At 32.6% G+C, this 17680-nt stretch overlaps 1 protein-coding gene across 4 annotated transcripts; it reads right to left on the reverse strand.

The window, feature by feature from the left end:
- Positions 1-5446: 5446 nt before the first annotated feature.
- On the reverse strand, positions 5447-15390 carry LOC145560070 (putative plastidic glucose transporter 3). 4 transcript variants are annotated; one of them, XM_081621328.1, is made up of 15 exons: positions 15082-15390; positions 14788-14908; positions 13788-13896; positions 12319-12386; positions 11969-12101; positions 11515-11614; positions 11323-11435; positions 11120-11213; positions 10351-10504; positions 10065-10208; positions 9793-9866; positions 9290-9378; positions 6663-6777; positions 6099-6292; positions 5447-5931 (listed from the first exon to the last, which is right to left on the reverse strand). In XM_081621328.1, exons 2-14 carry the CDS (start codon positions 14876-14878, stop codon positions 6113-6115), a joined length of 1464 nt encoding a protein of 487 aa, XP_081477454.1. In that variant the 5' UTR covers positions 14879-14908; positions 15082-15390; the 3' UTR covers positions 5447-5931; positions 6099-6112. The 4 variants fall into 4 exon arrangements, with proteins under 4 accessions (XP_081477454.1, XP_081477453.1, XP_081477452.1 ...); XM_081621327.1 differs by having other exon boundaries at positions 14788-14950; XM_081621326.1 differs by having other exon boundaries at positions 6108-6292; positions 14788-14960.
- Positions 15391-17680: the final 2290 nt, after the last annotated feature.

The following is a 17680-nucleotide window of genomic DNA, read 5'->3' on the forward strand; positions in this document are numbered from 1 at the left end:
GGTTAGTTGTTTGAGGGAGCTTTTGAGATTTGTCAACGTTTGTACCTTTTAATTATGTTGAGATCAATGAGGGAAATAATGATTGTCATTATTGTCACCTTTTTATATTGGATTTTGAATGAGCTGAGACAATGAGACATAAATTATGTTAATGTACGTACTTGAATGTTTAATTATTTACTCACTTTCTATTTAGTTGACACGTTCAATTTTAGGCATACCTAATTAAGTAGGAGAGAGAATGATAAAACATGCAAGTGGTGTACTGGTGTACGCTAGTAAATACAAGGTATAAAAGTCACTCAAAAAGGAAATGAGTCGACTAAAACTTCCTAAAAAGAAATACGTATCGACTAAAAATACGGATGTAAGAATTTTATAGGATATAATCAATTAGCATAAATAAAAATAAAAGTAAAAAAAAAAAAATTAAAAAAAAAAAAAAAAAAAAAAAAGTCTCACTATTGCAGCTATATCCTTTATGGCTTCAACTTAATTGTAATGTCGTGTATGTTCATGTGTACTGTAAAATTGAATAACAGCTACTCAATACAAAGTTAAATTAAATACGGAGTATTCCTTAACTCAGAATATCTTAACAAATTCAGAAAATAGTACAACGCAATTGTTACTTTTTAAAGAAAGTTTGCAGGTGTGACCATGTCTTTATGCACCATTGATAGCAAACAACGACCATGATCACACCACTTTAGTTGTCATTGAAGCCAATTAATTTGTTATGTCACATGTACTTTGGAGTATACAGATTTTTCACCAAAAAAATAGCTTAAAATACTTCAAAAGTTTGATATTATTTTTTTTAAGCATAAGCTATTCGATTGAGAGTAAGGGATAGATCAAGTGGTTAGAGTCCTTCCCTCCCGATTCTAGGAGACCCTGGAATTGATTCTCACCCTTGTCAAAAAAAAATGTCATATTGGATTTAATTGGTCAAGTCACTCGGAACCATTTCTATTCTAGTTAAATCATGTTATCTAATTATACAAGTTTTAAGTACATTTTGATTTTGAAATAGCTAGGTTATTTCTAATTGGATCGATTTTGTTAGGAATAGAATAGGGCTTTTTAGCTTACTTTAAATCTATTTCCAAGGAAGAAAATTGATTAAAAACAAATTAAGGTCATGGATTTTCAATTCATCAAAAGTTCAAAACCATTGAACCTTGTATCTCTAGACGGAGGAGAGTAAACTAGTGGCCTAGTAATAGCTAAACCATTGAATTCTTGCGTTTTTTTTTTTTTTTTTTTTTTTTTTTTTTTGCCATATACATTTAATTAATAATTTAGTATACAGCTAGAAATAGAAGTTCAGCCTGGTAACATTAAAAATTTTGGTATTCAACTTAAAATAGAGGAACCGTACACATAAAATCTAAATCACACACATCTTAAATAATTTATTTTTAAAACTATATACTCCGTACTTAACTTTTTTAAATTAACTAAAGGCTTACGACATCTAACATATAGTTCAAAATCTAACTTTCTGCGCGCAGGTAGAACTTTTTGTGTAGTTTTGATATACGAGTAGATCCAACTGAGTACTTGTTGATAAATGTACACCAATAATTACAAAATCATAAGGATGAAAGTCACATAAACAAAGTAGGAGTATTAAATTGCGAGAAAGTACACGAGTCGCTTCTTACAAATCACGAAAAACCAGAAACCGGCAAAACCAAACATAGGAATTATCAAGTGGTCCATATTCTGCTGTTTATTCGACTACCCAAAACAGAGCTAGAGTGTCGAAAGAATGTCGTCATTTGATTCATATTAAATAAATTATTTTGATTAAGCCGTCTAATTAGCTTAGATCGATTATGGTTTTATTTTTTCAATCTCATTTTATATAATACTACTACTAATACGGAGTACTACGTATAATGCAACAGCACTCCAACTAATTGATAATCTATACATTCAATAATCTCATAGCCATTTTTCAATTAGCTAGTTGTCTTGTATCATTATTTCTTAGGATTAAAAAAAATATTGTTTTTGTTTAGTATTTATCCGTTTATGTATGTATTGTCTATGTTATAACCTTTTGGTTTCTATTTTAATTGGATAAATATGTACGTATCTTTTGCATTTACGCGTAACTGTATAGATGACTTTTTCCTATAAGCGACAGAATCGATCAACTGCATATGTACAACTAGCTAGTTATACAAGTAACAAGTAATTAAGTAAGATTAAAAATTAAAAATAAAGACAGGACTTCTTCTTTTGACTACAAAGTTATCATTTCCTTTTGCTTCTTTTACCTTTTGGGATTTTAATTTAAACATTAAACCTTTTGCTATGGTAATTTTAAATCAGCGACTTAAGATTTTAACTTTAAATGTTGACCAATAATTAAACTTACAAAATTTTACAGTGTTGACCAACAATTAAACTTACAAAATTTTACATAGCATATCTTAAAAGTTCAATTTGCATGGTATACATATACCATGGATTAGGTAATGATTTGTTGATTTTTATAGTAATTATGGTACATCATCATTAATCTCCCTGGGATTTGCCTGACGTATTCCCTCTCTTTCCAAAAAGGAAAACACGATTAAGTTTTACTGTATGATAATCACAATTACAAGATGGGACGAGTCAAGTTTAATAGTTTGTCACAAATTAAAAAAAATACATATGACATAATACTGTTTAAAATCAACAAATTATATTAATAATAATAGACTGTTTTTAATCTGGCAAAGAATAAAATAAGTGGTCCAAAATTCGGAGTTTGACTAGCCAAAACAAGTGAAGTATGTTCACATAATGTCGTCATTTCATCAATTAAACATGTATTTCTTCTTTATAATTACCTTATTTTCGTTTTTATATTCGATAAGTCAACATTTATGTCGATAGAATGACTTATAATTGTATATGTCAATGTTTGTCCTTGTGAATATTGTTGGAAACTAATAAAAGATTGAAAAATCAGTGTGAGCAAGCATTGAATGGTTAATAGTGTTATTTTTACAAAAACAATCATTGTTTATTTTTACAAAAATAATTATTTTTTTTTTTTATTGGTGATTAGTGATAGGAATGTAGTTGTAATCTTGTTATAATATTGGTTTTCTTTTGCTTTTGAATCGTGTTATGATATCTACGTAACTTGAAATGTCTTTGTCATATACAGCTGGTTATACGATTGACTCTCTCATAATAGTGACAGAATCAAACACGCTAAGTCGCTAACAATCATCAAACTAAAGAATAACAATAAATAGTAAATAGTCATGTATGACTTTTTCTCGATATTTTGGAGACTTTTTTTTTTTGTGTGTGTTATAAGTCTGACTTTAAAAACAACTTTATAATTAATATCTTATCAGTACAATCAACTGTTATCATTATCTTTTCTTGTTTGCGTGCTTGCTATTTAAAAATATAACATAGGTATCTCCTAAACCTATAATAATCTTTTGATAGACTTTGCTAGGTAGATCTATACCTTAAAATCTACCCAATATCAATAGTAAAAACTTAAAAAGTAAACTCCTTGCCTTCTTTGCTTTCTTTTTAAACCTTCATGAACCCTGCCTAGCTTGAAGTGAAATCCATGGATTTCTTGTCATTTGAGGCTTCAAATCCTCTTTTAGACAAGATGAACTACTTCTTGCTCAGTTGTGTCTCCGATTCGCCATTATTATTCGACAGAGGAAAGCTTTTTATTACAAGAAAAGCACATAAACACACCGAAAGAGTTTGATACTAACCTTGGTATTTTGGTAAGATGCAATCAACCAATTAGCTGAAAGAGTTTTTCTAGCATATGGCTTCACACCCATTATTCACTATATTCCTTCCACCAAGTAGTGGAAGCAGAAGCTTCACGATCATCAAGCTTCAATTAAGAATGCTACTTAACTAACCTTAACAAAGTACTATACCCTGTATGTCCCAAGGACTGCCACCCATTTCCGAAGATTGACCAACAGGTCGACTTCACTCGTGGACATACGTTGTTGAGCATCATGGACGCATTCTTAGAATATCATTGTGTAACTGAGAAAGCGATTCCCAGACTTTGATATCCCTTACCTCTCTGAAATTTACAATGCTCAATTCTGTTGCAGGAAACTACACTCACAAATTTTTATATGTGACTGGTGACACCATGTGGTTAGGGTTATTCGAGTTACTCAACAGAAGTTACTCGAGTTACTCATTCAAGTCGAATTACTCGGTCAAGATTTACTTGAGGGGTATGGTCAATTGGTCAGGGGTTTACTTGAGCGGTTTGGTCAAGAGTTACTCGGTGAGGGGTTACTTGAGGGGTTCATTAGGGGTTACTAGGTCAAGGGTTACTTGAGATTTGAGAGGTTACTCCGTCAGGAGTAACTAGAGTAACCTTTAACCGAGTAACTCGAGTAACCTCGGTTACACAATGTGGCCAGCCAGATAGAAAAATCCCTTACTTCACTGGTGAAAATAAGTTATATGATGCATCATTGGTATTAATCTCTAGTATTAATTGAAATAGGTTATATGATGCATCATTAGTATTAATCTCTCACGTATGCTTAGTTTTGGCACCAGTGGAATATAACCACTGAGGCACTGATCTCAATCGACCAGCTTCTTATTAAGTATATGCTCACTTTACTCTGGTCTCCAAATAAGTAGACAAAGTAGTGAAAGAAGGATTTTATAAAACAGAGAATTTGTTTCACATTTTCACAGACGTGACAATTAATTTTGAATATGAAGTACTCCCTCCGTCCCTAAATTACATTCCTGTTTTCCTCTATTATGTGAGGAATAAATGCTAGAAATAGAAATGTAATTTAGGGACGGAGGGAGTAAATGTTTTTAGGATCGTTAATGCCAATCCATCTCAATGCTTATTAGTTACTCCGTATTACCCATTACACGAGGTGAAAAATTACCAATGCCGACATGAAATTCAATGAAATGCTTGATTTGGGCCTATATATATAGAGCTAGACCAAGAAAGGAAGAACTTCCTACCTCCGGATAGTTATCATGTTGCTAAATTAATAGTTGTATTTACCATCAATGCGACAATTATAATATCGGACACAAAAAAAAACACAAAGCAATTAACTACGGAGTAAAAAACTAGAATTCTAAATGTACACAATATTCCAGTCAAGATAAACTTCACACAAATTAAGGGCGTATAAACAGAACGTACTGATGGAATAATGTAAGCATGAACTGCTATAAGATACAGAGTACAAGCTTTAACTAATAGAATGCTTCAGAAAAGTTGGTCGAACTGCCATCTGCAAGCACTGAAGTTCTCAATCTATATGTTAAAACTTTGAGAATCCCTAAAATTGATTTCAATAAAACAGAAACCTACATTTTCTTTACATTGTAACAAAAACTAGTTATCTTGGTGATCTTCCTGTATCCAGAAAGTTTTAAATTCACAAGTGTATACCTCAAGAATTAAAATTATTTTTATACCCAGTATAAATATGTGCCTCAAATGACATACAACTCCCAGTTTCTAGTGCCGAATGTTTCATTCACAAAATTTAATAAATGAGATTTTCTTTCACCCTAAAATCATACTCCCCTAGTATAAAAAATAATGGTGGAAGAAAGGAAAAGTTTAACACAATAACAATGATAACCTAGTTTCCTATCCCTAGATCACTAATAATACACATAAATTCGATCGAACAATATAAGTGGGCAGAGAGGCTCTTATGATATATACCAGAATTGACTTTCACAAGCACCTAATCACGAATGCCAACGCTTGATATAACACGCTGTTGGGCACTGCATTATACACGCCAAAATTGGTTCTTCAATGAATGAAGATAATGTAGCAGTACAGACTTCACCTTGTGCGATTCTCACGTCATAAATTGGTAGCAGCACTTCCACGCGTTGCATGAAGAAACAAAAAAAAATCTGCCAATATGAGAAAGCAAAGGTCAGCCAGCCACATTTCAGACAAACGATGGTTTGGTGAGACGGTAATCTACTGCCACCTCTAGAGGCAACAATTTGAAAAAAAGATGCAATAATGATGGATTTAAAGTCTAAATGGAACAAAGACATATATAAGGACTTCTCACCAGTCACACCTTCATTAAACTGGAAGAAGTGCAAGCTCAATTTCCTGAAGTGATTTTCCCTTGGTTTCCAAAACATTCTTCTTGACATAAGCAAATCCTATCAAACAGCAGGTTGCAAAGAATGTGTACAAGAGCTTTGGCCCAAGTTGCTCAAGTAATCGCAAAAACAGAAGGCCAACAAAGAAATTTACCCCCTGCAGATGAATATAAATGTTAATTAGCGAAAAGGTTACATCCTTGCTAACCAAATCTGAGGAAAACATATAACAAATGAGCTACATTAAACATTAGCATAATGATTAATGGCAGATGACTAGGCCATTAAACTACATGATTTTATCCAGTCATGAGCATGAATCTGATCTTAGCAATGATCTTTATTTGATTATGCACAGGAATGACAGGACACATACGGCCACATACTTAAAATTCTTCAAACACAACTACGCGTACATAAAGAAGTTAATTGCCAAGAAGAAAACAGAACAAGAGATTAGAAAGCAAGCAAATTAAAGGTAGTACTAGTAGTCTAAAAGATTGGAGACACAATATAAAGCACATTACCCAATGAACAGCCATGCAAAAAGCCATGGCTTTTGCTCTTATTCGATTTGGAAACATTTCTGACAAGAGAAGACTAGGGACAGGACCAGCTCCAAGAGAAAAAGTTAGAACAACCCTGAAAAAATAGTTAAAGCAAAATGAAAACCAGGTAATTGGACAACAAACTTCAGGCACATCAACATTCTATTATATATTTTTTGGAGAGATTTTCTGCTATTTGAACAGCATTTTATTGGGTCCATGAAATTGTTGAGTATCCAAGAAGTAAGATTCTTCTTATTAATTTTGCCCCATTGCAAAAATGGAGTTCGGATCATCCCTCTTTTAGAAGGGTAAGTTTGAAGTGCCTTTATAATATAACTACTAGATCCAACAATTCAACACATGGTACAAATCACCAGTTCTTTATATTCTTCTGAAACAACAGGCTGGCCCCTTTCAATGAGCAAGATAACTGAGGGATTTGGGCCACAACCCCATAGAAACAAGAGACGGACTATCATCCTTTTCTTAAGCATACCATCTAAGTCACTAGTTTATTGATGTTTAACAATGTAATTACAGCAAGGGTGTACAAGGTCGATGGCCCTGTAAGTGGAAACATAACAAAATGCAAAGCACGTATAAAAAGTTATCCAATCAAACCATTAGTTTGTCTTCTACCTAACTTCCACTTTATGTATAGGTGAAATTCATTCTATTAGATGCTGCTTAGCCTAAAAATATTTATCATAGATAAGGTAATTCCTATTTGCTTGATAGAGCAAGAATTTTTGTCTTTGAAATTTCTTTTGGACAAGCAAATGAACAAAATAACAGTTGTGGTGGTCCATAAACTATACATACATAAGACCAAATCCAAATTGCACTTCTCAATTCTCAGAGAATAATTTGATTTTCATAGATGTATCACGCTGGTTTCTTTTAGAGAGCATTCTTTTGTTATTTTAAAGGCAACATTAGCAATTTGTAATTATAATAATAATAATAATATTATTATTTTTTTAAAAAAAAACAAAAAACAAAAAAAAAAAACAGAAAAAAAACAAAACAAAACAAAAAACTTCCCTCCATCCCACTAAAAATTCCCATTTGTCTTGGGCATGTAGTCTTAGGAGGGCGTTGGTGGTGGAGTTTTGTATATTATACGTGAATCAAATATAATAGTGAGCATTGTTTACTGTTTATCAATTGAAGTGAGAAAGTGGGGTACATAATGCTATAAGAAAGTAGAGAGAAAATCAATTTACAAAGATGATCAAAGAAAAAGATATAATCATACGTAGTATTATGTAGACTAAAGTCAAAAGAGTATTGGGAAGCTTTTTGTGGGACAAACAATAAGAGAGAAATGGGGTTTTTTTTTTTAATGTGAGACGGAGTATTATGATTGTACAACTTAGGATGAACCATTCTAGATAATTAAACAGTTTACAAAATCAGAATGATTAAAAAAGTTTAGGCGTTCAAGCAAGAAAGCAAAAGATTTTTCACTTAAATTAAACTCAACTTAGGAAGGTATATTAGGAGTCTATTTACATAACCTGTTCCCCATTTTTGGTAGTATTCTTGTCCTAGGAGTAAGAGTAGAAGATCTCCTGTATTCTACTTGTTTAAGGAATGCGCAGTCTAGCACTATAAAAAGGGGAGTTCTCTCATTTACTGATATGTCTCTCATTTACTAATATATAAGCAGTCAGTTGATTTATGAAAAGTGAGATTTCTCTTACAAATTTCTAGACCTTTAAATCCCTCAAAATAAATTTCAATAGATCTTTACTTCTCTTAGACTCTTAGTGACATGCTAGTCATTCTAAACAAATTGAATCTAAGTGCTAAGTGGCCTTAGGTTTGGGTAGTGGTAAGTGGTGATCAGTTTTCCTGATGCCCCAAGAACTTCATAAAATAATAGATGTGATGTGATATTGTATGAATTACATTTTAAAAAAAAGTGACCTAGTTAAATTTTCACATGTTTGACTATTTACTGTTCAACAAATCAACCATCTGAAGGTAAATAGTCATTACATTGAAAGTTAAAATTTAAAATACTGAAAATAGTAACAACCACATACTTAAATATGTTCTTTTTACTGTATGTTCTTTATTATATATTGTATGATGATTTACGTTCTTTGATTTATTCTTTTACTTTGAACAGTAAATTCTTTTTGAAGCATGGTCCCCATGGTGCATAAACAATTTATGGTTTATCAGTATTCATCATCAACCAGAATGATTGGAAAAGAAAATTTAAGCACCATATATCAAGCCTGCTTGCATGATCCTCAAACTTTTCCATAAAAAATAAAGGAAAAGGGCATTTTGAGACAGTTTTTCTCTCCAAAACCCTAGGATGGCTAATAAAATAGGAATTTCATACTTTAAACTCGAAGAAAAAGTTGGATTTATCTGGCTATGAACTTTCAGAGTTTCAGAGGATTTGGACTGCTGAGCGAATTCCAGGGATGAAAGTCATATAACTAGGGAAGAAAGATCTTCCGACTTAGAAAATTCTTGAATCATGTTGCCTTATCCAACCCCGTCCTCTATTTTTTACATTCTAACCTAACGGAGCCTCCTACATAATTACTAAATTAATTTAAGGTAAAGTACTGGAAACTTACAGCAGCACGCCTCCAACAGACAGGTACACTGATGTCTCACGTGATACAAAGGAGCTTGCAGCAATTACTTGAAGAAACAATGACACGGCCTGAACATAAATAGACAAAGGTTGGTCAAGGTCAGATTTAAATAGAACAAGCACTTCAGCAGTTGGCAAAAACCCAAACACCCAAACTAATCAAGAAATCATCAATAGATATTTTAGTGATAGCAACAAAAAGCACATATTTTAGTAATTCACCTCATTCCTGGTGATGGAAGCAAAAATGCGAACAACCAGAAATATTAGTCAAGCAAAACAAAAATATCTGAACTTCCTGATTTTAAACACATTTTTTTTGAAACAAGGGTCTTATGCTTAAAGAGTTAAAGTGATGTTCAGGCTTGAAGGCAAATTCTTTCATTAAGATGTTGCAATGAGGTAGCAGAATTTACTAGCTTGGCATATTACTACAATTTTCACATCAATGCAATCCATTTGCCTGTTAATACATCGGCTTACCATGCCCAAAAAGCTACCAAGAAGCAGCAGCTTCCTTCCTAGTTTATCCATTAGTATTGTTGCAGTGCATGATCCTACAGCATAATTTTAAATATGTCAGTAAAATGTTGATAAATAACCAATCACATGAGTTTGCATGTGTATCTGGGAATCCAGATTAAAATATTATTATTTCTTAGATAGCCCAACCCTCCACTCCCATATAAACTAAAAAAAATTCAGAATGTTTATGGCAGATGAAAGGTGAAACTAGCAATGAGAGCAGTGTCTACCTGATAAATTTACAACTGCCACAAACATGTTTGCTGTATCTGGTGGAACTCCAGCACTCTTAAAAACAGAAGATGAGAAATAGAACACAGCGTTGATACCAGACAGCTGCTGTAAAGCAAATAGGACAGACCCAATGAAAACAACTGCAAAATGAAGGAAAATATGAAATTTGGAACAAGTGAAATATTGACTGCATCAGCTTATAGCAAATTTCTGTAAAAAAGTGATTTAATACAAAGGTCAACTACAAGTCTACAACTGTCAAAACCAAATAAAAAGCCTTACTCCTATGATGTCGACCATAAAATAGTTCTGAGAATTTGACCGTATCAGCCTCTTCCCCTCTATCTGACTTTGACAACTCAGCTATCGCACTCTTAACATGCAAACCTCCCAATAGCCTCTCAAACTCAGATTCAGCTTCAGCACTCCTTCCTTTCTGTGTCACACCAACAAAATATTGAATTCATAAGGGAAAGTCCCACAGGTTGAGTGTGAACATCAAACCACACTACAAAGAAACTTTACAGGTAACATCATTACAGTGAATCAAAAACACAAATATGGTTGTTGATATAAAGCTAAAGGAATTTCAGCCTCATAATCAGAATGAAGGAATGACAAACAAAAAGTCAGTGTGATGTATGAAGCGTAAATAATATGTGACATAAGTTGCTAGTTCAAATTGGATTTTTAATTGCACACCACACTCGAACATAAATGAAAGCATTTTTAGTATTTGAGTTATACAAGTATCTACTTGAATTATTTCTTTCAAGAAGCTGCATCTTACTCCCAATACCACATACTGTCAAAACTCAAAAGGCTTTTTTTAACGATGGTGATTGAACCAGTATTGAAGTATTCTACCTTGAAGCATGCAACAGCCAATATCATCTTTAAAAAAAATATTAAAAATAAAAAACGTTGCAAAAAATAAAAGAAATCAAAGCCATATAAGGCATTCTAATTCAAAGCATGACCCAAATTAGGAGGAAAGGGAGTTAGGAAAAAGTAAAATCTTGAAAAGTCAGAGGTCATGAGGAAGCAAAACCTTGAAGAGCCAGTGAGGACTCTCTGCACAAAGTTCCATTGATAGAGCAAGTACTGCAGCAGGAATCACAGATACCCAGAAACAAACACGCCACCTGACAACAAAAGCAGACTTTAAATATGTACTGTTTTGTCCAAAACTAGCAGTGCAGAGAAACTGAAAACTCATATGAGCATGACTCAAAACTCTTAAGCTCTTCTTACCAATCCTTAGTATCCTTGGCAGGAATGCCAATAAAAAAGGACCCCATAAGTCCCAAGCATGTGGCAATTTGGGTGAAACTTCCAAACGTACCCCTAACATATGTTGGTGAAACCTGCAATTTACAAAACATGATTCAAACTGTTGGAAAATAATGGACCCATAGACTTGCTAAAGTGAAACATCTAATGCACCTCAGCCACATATAGAGCTGCAACAGCTGGGCCAAGTCCCATGCCAATTCCAACAAGAAACCTTCCAGTAAGCATGCCGGGCAAGCTGCTTGTCATTGCACTGCACAATTGAGGATAAGGTTATATATGAGATGTCAAACAATGATACAGCTTAACAACTGTGTTAGTAAAAAAAAAAAAGGCTAATCCTAAAAAAGCTAATTGATTTGGTAACATGCATATTTAATCTAATGTTTTCTCCCCAAACCATCCCAACGAGAGCAAGAAACAAGAAACCAGTAATGCTCAAAAATTGATAATAGATGCATCCAAATTAGCCCTAAAGTAAGTCAAAGACGAGAAAACCTATAATAATAATAATGGAGCCCTATTCAAGCAGAGAAATAAGCATCAGCACTAAAGTTAGTCAAAGACAAGAAAAGCTGGAGTATAGCATCTCATCAATCGCACTGACCTCATTGAGGCCCCAACCATCAGAGGCAATGCACACAATTGGAAGGACCTCCTTCGGCCAAAATAATCAGCTATTGATCCACTGAATAAAGATCCAAGAAATGCACCACCCAATGACATACTTACAACCAAACCTACAAGAAATAATCATAAAGTGTCAGTAAATTTTACACAAATCTTTCAGAAAGTTTATATAATGTATGCTGCCATGACTCCAATATCAGCAATAAAAAACATTGTTCCTCAACTACCTAGAGATACAAGATTAACCAAGCTGTATAAGAAAGGTAGTTCTAAGAAAATTTAAAATAAAAATAAAAAATAAAAATCGTGCCAAGAATATATGATTACCTTCAGCTAAGGTATTGCCACTGAAGCCAAGATCAATGGAAATACTTTCTAGTGTATCATTCACTACTCTGCATATGACAACAAACAAACAAATAAAGATATAAGTTTCAGTAACACAAGAAGCACATTATATTTCATTATTATCAGAATTTATTTGAATGCACTCAGTCATCAACCCATAAATCTACCAATAAACCCCCTCATCATACTCTTTCATGTTTCATCCTTTTAAAGAAGCTAGACTTTGATAATATATGTAGTATATTCGATAGGCCATGTCCAAATATTTAACACCTTAACATTTTAAGAACGCATACTAAGAATTTACAAATCAAAATAACTAAAACAATGCACTTAACTCTTATGATTCCTAGAACAAGAAAACAGATTACCCAATTGAATTGGGGTTCACTCCAATCCTAACCCGAAAACAAAACATCTTGAATTTCAAATTCGAGTCCAAATTGAATATAACAATGTTGGGAAAAAAAATTCAGAAAAAAATTGTGTTTTAAAGAAATCAAATGGTGACAAGTTGTAGACATAGACAATATGGATCCCTTTGCTATTAAAATTAAGTATATGGAGAATTGGATTTAGATTAATAGGGGGAAAAAAAGGTAGAACAATTATCATTAAAAAAAGGTTTATTGATAATTGGATTAAGATGCAACTACCAAAGTCCAAATTTTGAAAATTTTAATTTTTTGTTCAATCAAATTGGAAAATCTTTTACTAAAAAACGTAATTCCATTCGGCTTGCTGACTTTGAACTTGATCCAGATTAATGATAACTACTATTGGAAAAACATTTTAAAACGGAAATATAAAAAGTTCTTCTCACAATATTTCTTGATGGAACCTCAAGTTTCAGGCTTTCAGCACAACAATCACGACAGCTTCATCTCAGTAAAAATGTCCTGAGGTGAAGACATTTAATGAGGTAAACTAGGCCATATACTCATAGCAAGTGTTAAAAGAGTTTGATTTGATGCACCAAACCCTTTCCTAGTTATCTAATATGGTTGTGTTCAATTCAAACATCTATCAGATGAATAGGTCTTACTCGTTAGAGATTTCCCCAAACATTCACAGCCTATATATATATGATAAACTCTCCCCCACCCCCAAATAAAAAATTATAAAAAATAAAAAAAAAAAAAAGTTACCTCCTCCGTTTTTATTTTATTGCACCATTAGGACTTTTACACTATTCACTTATTCTTCTTTGACCATCATTTGTGATTTATCCATTAGGAAAAACACAGTCATGTGAGATCTAGTTAGATTCGTCTCAAAATCTACTTTCAATTATCAAATTTTTATAATTTTTACAAAAGTATAATTGAAATATTAATAGCTAAAGTAATGCATTGGCAAGCGTGAAATCTCTCATGGTGCAATAAAAAAAGAACGGAGGAAGTATAATATATGCTGTCACAGACACACAAGTTTGAAAAAACACATACCCAAGGTGGTATCCAAACAGAAATGATGCGATGGTAGCAATGACAATATGAGGTAATGACTTTGACCATGGAGGATTTCCGCCTTCCTTCCCCAAACCTTGGAGACGACCTACAAGCAACAAAAAAAAAAGCAATCAGCCAAAAGATGCAAAAATAACAGTAGGTCACACAACTCTATATCTACATTCCAAAGAGGAAGGCACTTTATTCTCAAAATATATACACTAATAACACTGATTTACGCATGTTTTTGTCATAAATTCCTAATTTTATACAATTTCAAAGAGTGTATTTAATGCTTATATATAGCCCTTAGGGCTACATATAGCATTACCCTTCAATTATATTGCGAATAAAAATGATGCATATAAAGCTGAAAGTGAATATATTAAGTTTAAATGTTAAATGAAATATTAACTATACCAATCAATGCGTGATTTAGTGGTGCAATATCTATAAACTCATTATCTCTTTTTTTTTTTATTATAATTAAGCCTCTAACAAACTCCGCTTACACAAAATTCTAACAAATTCAACTCTAATCACCTAAAACTTAAGTTACTCAAAGTGTTGCACTTTAAAAATAAAAATTGAAGGAGTATAAACTTATGAAATGCACTAGATAATTATTTGGTGCATCGCATACATTGGTACATGTATCATTTAATAGAAGTACTGTAAACATAAACTTTATCATAAGAGTAATGTATGTTAAATAACATCAATTTCTTCATAAAATAACCAACTTGCAATATACAATTGCAAATTATAACATAAAAAATTGATCACAAACTACATATTTTGGCTTAGTATTAGGAATTAAAAGTAACTAAACTAGCCAGTAATCATTAGCAAGCAATCAGAATAACTATTAATAATTCAACATTCAAACATATAAACTTAATTAAAGTTACTTCGTATTAATTACACTGTAACAAAATATAAACAATTCTCAAACAAAAAACTTTACTAAAATGTAATTAAAAATTTAAGAAATTACCTTCATTAGTGTAATTACCATCTACATCTTTAGATGCAACTCGTTTGTAAGTCGACAAAGCAGCATCTCCAACCGCTTGACGTCCTCGCATTTCCGCCGAAAATTGACGAAAATACCCTCACTAGATTCAGATTCAAAAATTACATACACTTTCTCTCTCCTTCTAATCCACACTTGATCAACCAAATCAAACAAACACAATAATCAAAATTCTTCGAAACATAAAGTTTCATCAAAATTAAACGATCATCAACAAATTAAACAACCACATTCAATCAATCAACAATGTCGTACCTCTAATTCGGCGAATAGTGATGTCGACAAGATTTGATCTCGAGCACGAGAAGAGGAAAAAATGGATCGTGAGAAAGCTAGAGAAGTCGGTGTGAAGGGAGAGTGAAGGAAAGGTGAGAGATTTGAGAGGTTTATGGACTTTTTTTTTTTTGAGTTATTTATACGCAAAGTAGAAATTAGCATAAATTAAAAAAAAAAAATAAGAAAAAGAAAGATTAATAAGTGACAAAAAATGAGATTTGGAGGAGAGAGAAAATGGGAGTGATGGTGTTGAGAACAGGGATGGGGGAGCGACTGACGCTTACGAAATCTAGAGCGGAAGATCTGTAGTGTAATTGAGGATTAACACGTGGAAGGGAGGTTTGATAGCGTTACATGAGGGTTATGGATTTGGCAAGTTGTCAATTGATAGTTGGAGTGGAAGTGGGACTGTCACTGCACTTTTCAAAGTGGACTTTCATGAAAAGTGGAGTGTCGACTGCCATTTTGTTAGCATTACTTGGGCGTTGTTTGGCAAATGGTTGTTGGCTGTCGGCTGGTTCACTTAGCTTGTTTGACTAGTTCAAATGTTTGGCTATTTATAATGGCTTTTGAAATGGCTGTTTAAGCAGGCTGTTTATAAAAATGTTTGGTAAATTAGTTGTTGGTTGTTTATTAGATAATTTATGGGCCAACAAAACAGCTTTTTCATTTTGGCTTAAAAGCCAGCTTTTTCGCTGACTAAAAAACCAATTACCAAACATATTTTTTGGCTGTTTGACCACCTAAAAAGCCAAAAGCTAACCAAAAAACCATTAAAAAGTCAATTACCAAACATGGCCTTGGTCTACTTTTCTTCAATTCAGGAAAAATAAGTTTTAATATTCGAGGTAGGTTTTAATAAAGTCTAATAAGTTCAGATAAGTTCGGATAATATCATATAAGTAAAATTCAGGTGATTTGAACGCACTCTAGCTTCGTCTCAATTTATATTATGATATTAAATTTAATTTACATATATAAATGTAATTTACATTTACGTTTGGAAAATCAGACTTTAAAATTATGCAGTTAAAAAACAAAGAAGGTTGAACAATTTAAGTGCAAGTATATTTATAAATAATACCTCCGTTATATATTATGTGCAACTTTTAGGCATTATTTGTGAGATAAAATATTCAAAAGTTGCACATAATATGTAACAAAGGTAGTATAAAAAAAAATTGATCACAAGAACAAAATAATGCAATTAAATCATGAACTTATTCCTAAGCAAGAATCGATCCACGAGGACAAACCGACAAAGAGCTAATGTTTTATGCTACTCCGTCTATATTTTATTACTTGTTTCATCTGCATTTTTGCACTATTTTATTTGACTTACTTGATTAATAGTTGTGATTAATGAAATAATATAGTCTTGGAATTATCTCAATGAATAAAGTATTAATTTTCAATTGTTATAATTTATGCATACTGATAATTAAAGATATACTGATCAACTATTTACATCGGCATATATATCTTGGAGAAATGGAGCAAGTAATAAAATACAAAGAGGATAACTAGGGCAATAAACTCAGTTCTAGATTTTATTTGCATTTAAGATAATGATTTGAAGTTAGTTTAGTTGGACATAATGGTACTGTGGAGGAAAAGAATGTCGAAATAAACGTGAATCAGTTTTGAGCTCCCGTTACAAAGCCTGTGGCCCACGGGCTATCCTGAGTAAAAATCCAATAATTCTTACGCTTTTGTAAATTATGATATTGGCTACATATGCAGTGAATGATGGGTTGATCATAAAACTCAATTTGTTAATCTCATTATGCTTAACTACTACGTAATAGATATTTATAGTCCCTAAACCGGTCACGGGCTAGTCATGCCATGTCTAAGTTCCAAATTACCAGCGAGGCACGATCGCCATAATCTAGCATGAATTGTGGTGGGCTCGGTTGAGTTGGCCGGTGAGCTAGCCAGCCTAGGGATCGGATCTACTATCTTAAAGTTAAGTACTCCTTTAACGTTTGTTTAGTTCATCTTATGAGAGAAAATTTTCACAAAATTATGCCAAGTGTGTAGATTACTTTAGTATCATATATAGTATAGATTTTCTTAATATATAATTTTCATAATTTTTTTTCAGCACAAAATTAAATGATATTTAGCGATAAAAAACCGCACATAAAACAACAAAGTGTGTTTTGTCAAAAAAAATTAAACATTTAAAGTTTGTCCAACCCGTCTTGTGTGTTGTTGGCCACATCGTATGACCACTTATAAATAAACAAAGTAACCCCTATAACACTAACCAATTATCTCTAGTAATACTGACTAAGTAGACCTGTAATACTGTTTGAGTAACCCCTGTAACACTGACAAAGTAACGAGTCAATCCAAGTTACTCAATATGAGTAACAAATTGTGTTACTCAAGGGTAAAAATTGTCTTTTCACTTAATAAAGTTTGGACAATAATGTAACTTCCTTCCTCTTTTCCCCTTTTCAGCTTTCACCATTTTCATCTAGTTTCTCATGCCTCTTTTTGCCAGTGCCCTAAAATTCTCTATTGAAGCATGGAGTTTGTTCTTCACCATAGAAGTAGCTTTTGAGGGTTA

Source organism: Chenopodium album, chromosome 9 (genome assembly GCF_948465745.1).
Source record: "Chenopodium album chromosome 9, dcCheAlbu1.1, whole genome shotgun sequence".
In the NCBI taxonomy this organism is placed as follows: domain Eukaryota; kingdom Viridiplantae; phylum Streptophyta; class Magnoliopsida; order Caryophyllales; family Amaranthaceae; genus Chenopodium; species Chenopodium album.